The 10,481-nt window shown below is 51.7% G+C and overlaps 2 protein-coding genes across 2 annotated transcripts; both read left to right on the top strand.

The window, feature by feature from the left end:
- Window positions 1-5,480: 5,480 nt before the first annotated feature.
- LOC123255800 (dynein axonemal assembly factor 3-like) lies at window positions 5,481-7,843 on the top strand (the record flags this gene model as incomplete). Its single annotated transcript, XM_044684531.1, has 4 exons — window positions 5,481-5,636; window positions 6,023-6,137; window positions 6,827-6,901; window positions 7,000-7,843. Coding segments are annotated over 4 exons (959 nt in total), but the record flags the coding sequence as incomplete, so codon positions are not given.
- Window positions 7,844-8,551: 708 nt separating this feature from the next.
- LOC123255799 (troponin I, cardiac muscle-like) lies at window positions 8,552-9,967 on the top strand (the record flags this gene model as incomplete). Its single annotated transcript, XM_044684529.1, has 6 exons — window positions 8,552-8,562; window positions 8,707-8,719; window positions 8,938-9,051; window positions 9,401-9,442; window positions 9,552-9,683; window positions 9,878-9,967. Coding segments are annotated over exons 1-6 (402 nt in total), but the record flags the coding sequence as incomplete, so codon positions are not given.
- Window positions 9,968-10,481: the final 514 nt, after the last annotated feature.

Here is a 10,481-nt window from a genome sequence, read left to right as displayed (position 1 = left end):
AAGTTATTCTTCCAATGTTAATTCTATAGCTAATGTTCTCTTGGTTCTACTCATTTCATTCTATATTTCTTCATATACATCTTTCTATGTTTTAAAAAAAATAACCTGCTCATTTCTTATAGCACAGAATTCCATCACAGTCATATACCACAATCTGTCCAGCCATTTCCCAATTGATGAACATCTTCTCAGTTTTCAGTTCTTTGTCACTACAAGGAGCTGCTATAAATATCTCGGAACATATAGGTTCTTTTCCTTTTCCATTGATCTCCTTGGGAAACAGACTCAGTATTACTTCATTGAAGGGTATATTCAATTTTATAACTCTCTGGGCATAATTTTAATTTGCTTTCCAAAATAGTTGGATGAGTTTGCAGTTCTACTAACAGTGTATTAGTGTCCCCATTTTCCCATATCCCCTCCAAAATTTGTCATCATTTTAGCCAATATGATAGGTGTGAGATGATATCTCAGAATTGTTTTGATTTCCATTTCTCTAAACAGTAGTGATTTAGATCATTTTCCCATTTACCTACATATGGCTTTGATTTCTTCATCCTCAAACTGTCAGTTCATATCTTATGCCCGTTTATCAATTGGGGGTTGGCTTTTACTCTTATATAGGTGACAAAATTCTCTATGTATTTTAGTTATGAGACCTCTATCTGAGAAACTATGCATTTTACCTTCAATTTTCTGCTTTCCCTCTAGTAAGGACTGCATTAGTTTTATTTGTACAGAAACTTTTTAATTGAATGTAATCACAATTATCCATTTTACATCTCACAATGTTCTTCATCTCTTGTTTACTCACAAATTCCTCTCCATTCCATAAATCTGAGAGGTTACAGTATTTCCCCATTCTAACTTGCTTATAATATCTCCTTTTATGTTTAGGTCATGTATCCATTTTGATGTTATCTTAGTGAATGATGTAAGATATTGGCATATACTAAGTTTCCGCCAAACGACTTTCTAATTGTCCCAGCAATTTTTACCAAATAGTGAATTCTTATCTCCAAAACTTGAATCTATACTTTTGTGAAATACAAATTTGATAATTACAGCTTTATGGAGTAGCCAGTATGTAGCTGTGGTTGAACTCTAGCCTTCCTGCCTCCAAGGCTGGCTTTTTAATCCATTATACCATTCTATCTCTCATTGCATTCACAATAATAATAGGATCATAAACTTAGAGTCATAAGGGATCCTAAGAGTCCTTCTAATCCGATTCCCTCACTTTACCAATGAGCAAATTAAAGCACAAAGAAATCAAGTAATTCGACTTAGGTCACATAGGTAGGAAATAAAGAAGCTGAGATTCAAACCCAGGTTCTCTGATTTCAGATCCAGAACTAAGATTATAACATTTTTCACATTTACAATAATAATAATAATAATAATAATAATCTAAGCATATGGCAGAAAAATAGAAGAGGTGAGAACAATGGAAACTCACCCATGGTTTTATCCTTTATTCTAATCATGATTCTGGAATCAAAGTGATCAGAGAAAAACACTTTATTACTTTTTTTTTTTTACTATCTATTTAAAAGAAATAGGTTTCCTGACTTATTAGTAAATAAGAAGGCTCTTCTAGCAACACAATGATAATGAAATCAGAGGTTGGCACTACCCCCCAATGTGCCCAACTGCCCAATGCACATTGCCTAATGTCCTGGGCTCTGCAGAACCTTCAAGAAATTAACACACTCACAAAATATGTTTTTCTTGCTCATTAACTTGATAAAGCCCACTGATTTTTTGGAACCACTGCAGCAAGTTGTAAATGATGTATGAAATGAAAAATCTTTCCTCACCCAGTGAACAGAGAGAGAACTGACAATGCTTTGTCACTGTTGGCGGGCTAGGGTGTTTGCTGTAATATTTAAACTCTGGGATATCCAAATAACATGGGCCACCTCAAGAAAGCTGAGCCCTGGATAAGAGCAGAATAAGTGCACATAGTGGCCTCTATCTTAAGGTTTCCCTCTTCCTTTTTATATTTCAATAGGTAACTGTAGAGAATGGGACTGATATGACCATGATATATTTATAGCAATGGCTGAAAATGTCAATAGGTGACCTCTTATCTTCTTGCTGAGATCACGAATGGTCTTTTCTCTGATTAGAAGCCAGGACTGCCCAGGCTGGGAGCCCCATCCTTTTGCTTTTGAGATTGTGGCTTATTGATGAGTTGTTTGGAACACCCCACTCTTTGTGACCCCATTTGAGGTTTTCTTGGCACAGATACTAGAGCAGTTTGCTAGTTCCTTCTCCAACTCATTTTACAGATGAGGAACTGAGGCAAACTGGGTTTAGTGACTTGCCTTGGGTCACACAGCTAGGCAGTAACTGTGATGCCAGATTCAAACTCCAAGGGCTTCCTGACTCCAGGTCCAGGGCTCTATCCCCTGTATCACCTAGCCGCCCCTGAGATTGTGACATCTTGGGTTAAATTTAGACACATCTTTCTATTTGTTGCTCTTCATCATAGTCCAAGTGATGCTGCTATTACTGTCAGGCTATTACTTGATCAGATATCTATGGAGTGCTAGCAGTGTGCCAGATAGAAACTGAGGGGGATAAAAGGGCAATCAAAGACATAGATTTTGCCCATAAGGCATTTATGTGATAGTTTGGGAGATAAGAAGAATGAATACAAAATAATAAAGGGCTTATTTAATCATCACAAAATATTTAAGGTCATAACTGCACAGGAAATGCTGCTAGGAACTGTTCAAAGTCATTTCAGCAGACCTCTGTCACTATAATCCTTACTTCAACTACTTTTTTTTCTTTTGGTTTTTATCATTAGGAAATTTCTAGTAACATTCTCCTCTGATGCCTCATCAGAGCATGGAGATGACCCTGGGTTCTCAAAGGCGATGGTTGCTGAGTGCAAGCTACTAGTCTGATTTGGCTTCCTGGATGGGCTAGGGATGGATTCCGTTTGTTGTCTGAGGACCAGTCTAGCTAAGTTCTGAGAGGCTTATTATCAAAAGTTTGGGCATTGGATGATGGTTTTTTTCTGGACACAATGATTTATGAAGTCTCTCTCCTAAGATGTAGTGGGTTTGTGATCTGCTCTGATGGAGGATGAGCCACTATTGATTAAAATCTCAGACCCTTCAAATGATAAAGTATCGAAATAGGTGGATTAAAGTAGATTATAGTATCTCTTACAAATTAGCTCTATACAGTATTGAGTTGTGATTTACTAAGTCCTTGTATACATATGCCAACATGGCTTACAGGATAGTGTTTTTGTTTGACTGTGCCTGACTCTTCATGATTTTGTGGACTATATAGCATACCAGTACTCCTCATGGGGTTTTCTTGGCAAGGATATTGGAATGATTTGCCAATTCCTTCTTCAAATGGATTAAAGCAAAGGTTAAGTGACTTGCCTAGAGTCACACAGCTAGAAAGTATCTGATTTGGACCCAGGACTCTATCCACTGAGCCAGTTATGCCTCTTGTATTCAAATAGGGCTTAGGGTATAGGATTGGTACCTTTAAGGAGCTTTTTCTTTCCTTGTGGAGAGGGAGACCTCAGAAACTTTCCATTCAGAAATATTTAACATAAAATGTGACCAGGCTCTTTATCACTGTTCCCCAGTACTAATATTGCTTCCTCAAGCTGCCTCTCTGTCCCTCTCTGTCTCTGTCTCTTTTTCTGGGGATGGGTGGGTTGGGGGACTAGAATAGGAACAGAGCACAACCTTCCTTTACATTTACCCTTGCATTCAGTTCTAATGCAACTGCCAGGATTGCAAATTGCAGGCTTCCGACATGGTAATTCTATTGCACAGAACCCAAGGCTCTGCTAATAGTCCTTCACACACATCAACTGGCCTAGACATTCTGCTTTACTTGTCCACACTGACTCTCTGCCTTGAGTCCTGCACTAACTTGCCCATCAACAAAACTCAGGCTAAATCTCCTTCCACTCCCCCAGGGCCAATTCTTCCCCAAATGCCCACCACTAGCTAGTATTGAGGGGAGGTCCTGATACAGATTCAATAGATCTGCAGAATCAGAGGCAGCCCCACTTCAGCACAGCACAGCCTCTAGACTACAGCTTTCAACCCAGGCATCTTCATACTCTAACAACATTAGCATCAACAGTATTTATAAAGCACTTGCTAAATACCAGGCACTATGCTAAATTGATAGGAATGCAGATACAAGCAAAACAAAAACAAGAACTCTGAACTTAAAGAGGTTACATTCTTTTGGGGGAGAAACCATGCAAATAGCTATGAACATATGACAAATATGCAGCATAAACGTGAAATAATCTCAAAAGGAAAGGAAAGAGGAGCAGCTAGGTGATTTAGTGGATAGAGAGCCAGGCCTGGACTTGGGACATCCTGGGTCCAAATCTGGCCTTAGACATTTCCTAGTTATGTGACCCTGGTCAAGTCACTTAACCCCAATTGTCTAGCCCTTACTATTCTTAAGCCTTGAAATCAATACTTAGCATTGATTCTAAGATAGAAGGTATGGGTTTAAGGAACAAATAAGGAAGGAAAAGAGGATTGGGAACTGGGAAAGACTCTTGTAGAAGTTTAGAATTTGAACTGAGACTTAAAGGAAGCTAGGAGGTAGAGGTCAGAGTGTGGCTGTAATAATCATAATGATGGTGAACTTTGTCCTCTGACTGGAAACTGGGGTTTTGCAAAATGGCAGAATGAGGGAAATCTTTATCTTTTTATATGAGAAGAGAAAAAAATCTATAATCTTGTGTTGGACGAGAGTGTCAGACTTCTTGTTCTCATATACCTTGATGTGTGCAGTCATGCAGAATTTGGGCTAAAGGTGACACTTTCCTATGATGTCCGCCATCATTGCAGGGTAGATAGGTATTGCATTGAGCAATAGGAGGGCCATCAGTGGCCTCAGGGTTCTCCACTCACTTTTTGCACAATAGCTAGGTCTCTAACACCCGTTTTAGGGTTTTGTTTTCTTTTTTTGGAGGGGGGAATTCAGGTAAATGAATTTATCTTATCCTAATCAATTCAATTATCTCCCTAGATGGATGAGGCCCCAATGTCAATGCCTAGTTCTAGTGAGGCTAGGAAGGATAACACTTATTAATGTAAATTCCACTAATGAATTCTTCATAGGAAGAATCAAAGTATGTTTCTATGATCAAAATTCCTGGCCATACAAAGTTGATCAAGTAATGGCAGTCAACGTAATAATCAATATGGAATAACAAACATTTCACATTTTGACTCAGTTCTCTCTCTTTCTCTCTCTCTCCCTCCCTCTCTCTCCCTCCCTCCCTCTCTCTCTCTCTCTCTCAGGATTAACGGTCCCGGTATCGCTCCCTCTACCTCTCGGAAAAACTTAAGGCCCCGCCCCCAACGACTTCTCTCCTCTTCTCTCAGCGGGAGCCAGTCGCGTCTCTCGTCTCTCCCACCCTCACCCAGCCTACCAACTGCACTCCATGGACCCGCCCCCATCCTGAGGCCCCGCCCCCATCTCCTACCCTTCCCTCCCACAGAGCGCGGGCGAGATCTCCCTGCACAACGTGTCCTCCTTGTTTCGAACCCTAGTGGGCGCCCGAGAGGAAGTCTCTGGGGCTGAACCTGAGGCCGAGGCAGAGGGCGCGACCCCGGAGTCTGGTGAGGAAAGATAGCAGGGCCCCCAACTTTTCTTCTGGTCTGATCTAGATTTCCAGAGGGGAAACTGAGGCCAAGAGGAGGGTTAGGACTCCAAGGATATGTGGAGGGTCAAGGACAACGCCTGGACTAGTTGGAGGGAAGATCCGAGTCCAGTCCGGGTGTCTTCGGAGGCCCTCTCCACCCCAGGGGTGGAAGCTGGGGATGGGACTTGGGCATCTCTAGGAGGATAGAGAAGGGTGTTGAGTGTATGTGCGCGCGCGGTCAAGACTGATTGTGAGGGGACTCCAAAGAGAGGGAGGGGTCCTCCGCCCGGCTCCGTCCTCCTCCTCCCCCTTCTGCCTGGCACCGAGTGCCTGACTTTCTCTCCCGGTCTCCTTCGGCTTCAGAGCCCGCGAGCTCCAGACCTTTCCGGGTTCACTTCTTGCCCTTGGGGGCCGCCCCGACCCTGCACCACCGAAGTCGCTTCTGCAGCCGATTCCACCTTCTCTACGTGTCGTGCGGGTAACTGAGCACTGAATCCACAGCGCCCCTAGCGCATGCCGCGTCAAGGATCCAGGAATCAGTCCTGAGCCCCCAAGGCCCTTCTCCGACCCCGGAGACCCCAGTCGCTTCTTTCCTTCCTTCAGAGACTAAGGCGTCCTGAGCCACCAGCTGCCTTCCCCTCCCTCTTCCGGACACCCAGATAGATGTCCTGGTCCCTTAGGCCTCAGCCCAGTGAATCGAGTACTGATCTCCCCGCCCTCTCCTGCCTTGGTCCCAGGAGATCTGATTCCTCCAGCCCTCTCCAGTCTCAGAGTCTCGGGAATTCCGAGCCCCCAGTTCTCAGTGCGTGGACTCCGGCGTCCCGCCTCCTGTCTCAGGGGCTCTGGTCCCGACGCCCAACCCCTCGTGCCTCGGGGACCCAGGAGCACAGACCCCCTAGCCCTCTACTCTCGGAAGGGGGGGGGCACCCAATCATACCCTCCTCTCATAGCCCTAGGAGCACCTTGTCCTCTATTCCTTCTTGGACCCACGAGTCCTGATCCCCCAGGACTCTGTGACGGGAGTGTTGCCCTCGTGCCTCGGGGACCCAGGAACACTGGTCTTCTTGCCCTCTCCTCGGGGACCCCAAGAGCTCTATTCTCCATTCCTCTCCTCCCGGAGATTGGGGACCCTGGCGTCCTGATTCCTTCCTCTCCATTTTTCTGCAGGATGGTTCACCAGCTGAGCCCAGAGCTCGGGGCCTGCGTGGCTCCTGGGGGACGCCTGGTAGTGGAATTGGCGAGGTGAGCGCTGTCCGAGAGCCCGGGGTGCTGAGGGAGCGAGGGCGCGGCCTGGGCGCCCCGACTCCTCGGTTCCCTGACACTCTCCCATCCATCCTCAGGTACCTTGTGGACTTGCGGGCTAAGCAGCTGGAGAGTTTCTCTGATCGGGTCCGGGAGCTGGCTGAGGCTGCAGGCTTCGTGGCAGAGCCCCGCGAGGGCCCCCCGGAAACCTTCGCCCGCTTCTCCAGAAAGCCCCAGCCTGTTGGTGATGCGCTGCAGCCTCAGGATGGCCCTGATTTAGGTGTGAAGGCCAAAGCCCCGCCCCTCGATGGCATGACTCCTCCCTCAGAGACTCTGAGCCCGCCCCCGGAGGCCTCTGAGCCCGCCCCTCCGGAGATCCTGAGCTCCTCTTCAAATGCTGATGCCGCTATAGTGCTGGTCCCGCCTCCTGAGGCCTCCGAGCCCGCCCCCTCTGGCATTCGGAGACCAGCCGAGAGTCCAGACGCTGCTGGAATGCTGAGCCCGCCCCTTGGCGCTGTGACTCCGCCCCCAGAGAATCTGAGCCAGCCTATCGATGCTGAGATAGGCCCTCCTGGAATGCTGACTCCACCCCCTGCGGACCCCACCCCCGCCCCCTCCGGCATTCCGAGTCCAGCTCTGGGTCCTGAAGATTCCGGAAAGCTGAGCCCACCCCCCGGGGGGCCCGGCCAACCGTCTGCCACCAGACTCTGACCCCAGCCTGGGGGTGTCCCAGGCCTTCCAGAATTTGCTTTTGGCCCCGGATCCCGAGACTCATGGGGTTCTGGCCTCGCCGCCCTGGCCCCCGATTTTCTTCAAAGCCCTGCCCTTCACCCCACCATAGACGCCTTTCTGGGCCCCAGGATTGTGGTCCCAGCCCCCCGGGAGTCCCTTGCCCTCCCTCCCATGGAGACAGGAGTTGTTAGAATAAAGAATCGGACCCTATTGGCAGCCTGTGATCTGGGAGGGAGGGCGCCCCATCTCCCCTGCCTTCCGGAAGGGCAGACGACCGGCCTCGGAACTCCCGAGCCGCGAAGAAAAAGGAGTCTGGGCCCCGAAGACGCCTTGGTCCCAGACAGAGGAGGATCTGGGCCTCACCACTTCAGTGCCCAAGCGGAGTGGTCTAGAGAACCAGGACTCCCGGGTTCTAGAGAGGGAATGGGCTGGGCCTCGAGGCGCCTGGAGAATGGAGGTGCCTAGCATCCCAAGGGGGGAGTGACTGGCGAATGGGAAATGTAGGTGGCCAAGGGAAAGGCCTAACGATTCCTGGGGCCGAGACAGCAGGGGATGCGGCTCAAGGTGACTGCATCCCCGAGGAACTACTAGGGGGTCAGGGAGCCCGAGGCCCTGCAGGGAGGAGGGAAGTGGATGAGAACGTGCGGCTCAGATGATCCTGGGAGGGAGGCGGGCCTGGCAAGATCAGGCCTCTTGAAGGGCTCCCTTTGGAGGTGGGTCCGGAGGGAGGGAGGGAGCAGCCAGCCGGGGAGCATCTCCCACCCGCCCCAAGCCCCTTATCTCCCCAGCGGATGGTATATTTAGCCTCAGGCTCGGCTCTTATCACTCAGTGTCCCCAGAGGAGCCCGAGCAGATCAGAGGCTCGCGGACCCCAGCGCCCCAAGGTCATCCCAGAGACTCGTCCGGTGCCCTCGCAACATGGCAGAGGAGTGAGTGCTGTCTCGGGGGCTCGGGCGCTCGGGTCCCTGGAGGCAGGGGCGGGAATCAACCAGAGTCCTGGCCTGAGAGGGGAGGGAGGAGGCAAGGCGGGAGCGCACCCTACCGCAATAACCGCACCCCCCTTCTCTCCGCAGGAGCAGCGACACGGTGAGAGAAGGGAGAAGAGAGAAGGGGGGCCTCGGAGGTGGGGGACAGGGACTCCTGGATTCCTGAGGAGGGAGCTGGGTGGGGAGAGGACACGCAAGTCCTCCAGGATGTGGGGCGGAGGCCTGGAGGCCTGGGTTTCTCCCGGGCGGGGGCAGGGCTCCAGGGTTCCCAGGAGAGATGGCCCTTTGGGCGTGGGGCTTCCGAGCCCGGCTGACCAGAGTCTCCCCCAGTTCCCGGCGGGGTCGTCACCCGCGCCCAGCCCAGCGGCGCCCCCAGTTCGACGCCGCTCCTCTGTCAACTACCGCGCTTATGCCACCGAGCCCCACGCCAAGGTGAGAAGCCAGCACCAGGGCGCTGGTGGTGGGGACCAAGCCTCTCCGGGTCCCTCGTAACCCCGCCCTCCTAAGGGCGAATTCTGTGGTGACATTGGACTACAGCCCACTGGGCTCTGGCTCCGCCCCCAACAGAGCCCCACCCAGTGGTTCTGGCTCCGCCCCCGGCACGCTAGCCCCGCCCCGTGGGGTTCTGGCCCCGCCCCGTGGGGTTCTGGCTCCGCCCCGTGGGGTTCTGGCCCCGCGAATTCTGGCTATCCCGGTGGGGTTGTGGCAGCCCCCCACAGTCTGGTCCTCTCCGGCCCGCGTCCGCCCTCGCCAGCCTAACCCCAGCCTTTCCCTTCCTCAGAAGAAGTCCAAGATCTCCGCTTCCCGCAAGCTGCAGCTGAAGGTGAGGGCGGGGCCCCGGCAGGGGAGGTCCCGGGAGCCCCACTGGCAGCGCCGGGGTGGGGGGCGCCGAGGCTTCTCTCGCCTCCCAGCCGCCGCTCCTGCCTCCGCAGACCCTGATGCTGCAGATTGCCAAGCAGGAGCTGGAGCGCGAGGGGGATGACCGGCGTGGGGAGAAGGGCCGCGTGCTTGGGGACCGCTGCACTCCCGTGGAGCTGGCCGGGCTCGGGGTTGCCGAGCTGCAGGTATCAGGAGATCGGGGATCCCTGGGGCTCCCCCTCCTGGGCTCCGTCGGGGACCCGGGGGGCTGCCCTTCCGAGCCTTCCTTAGAGAGCCAGGGGCCGGCCTCCGCCCTCCCCGCTCCTCCCTGCTGCCCGCAAGGAGCTCCCAGCAAGAGGTCCGCAGACGGACCCCCCAGGGAAGCCCCCTCTTTCCTCAGGAGCTGTGTCGGGAGCTCCATGCCAGAGTGGACAAAGTGGATGAAGAGCGCTACGATCTGGAGGCCAAAGTGACAAAGAACGTCACTGAGGTAGGGGGCAGAGGGGGCTGGAGAGCCAGCAAAAGGAGGGCGCTCGGAGGCCTCGGGGCCCATGCATGCCCCTGGGCTGGGGAAGGGAGCCTCCTGCAGCTGTCCCAGGTGGAGGCTGTTCCAAGGGCTGCTCATCCCCCCTCTGATCCCAAACCCACACATCTGCCTGAGGAGCAGTCACCAAATCTGAGCTGAGGCAAACGAGTCCCACTGAGAGCCCGGACCTGCCTGGGGTCTTTCCAGCCCCCAACTGGATAGCAAGCAAAGCCTGTGCCTCGAAGAAAGGCTCCGAGGGGCCAGGCTGGCACCTTCTACGGGGCACAGGCTTTGTGCTGCCCCTAGGGGAGAAGTGGGATGGCAGCTCCTCAAACTGGGATTGCCTCGTGCCTTCCATCTTCTGCTGGGCACATTTCGTCCCCTGAAGGGAGGCAGCAAGGGGCATGGGCAGGGCTGGGCATCTTCCACCTGCCCCAAAGCAGCCACTTCCATCCGTGCCAGCACAAGGGATCTTCCT

Source organism: Gracilinanus agilis, unplaced genomic scaffold (assembly GCF_016433145.1).
Source record: "Gracilinanus agilis isolate LMUSP501 unplaced genomic scaffold, AgileGrace unplaced_scaffold52520, whole genome shotgun sequence".
Lineage (NCBI taxonomy): Eukaryota > Metazoa > Chordata > Mammalia > Didelphimorphia > Didelphidae > Gracilinanus > Gracilinanus agilis.
Note: the sequence above shows the minus strand (reverse complement) of the source record. Positions and strands in the feature narration are given on the sequence as shown.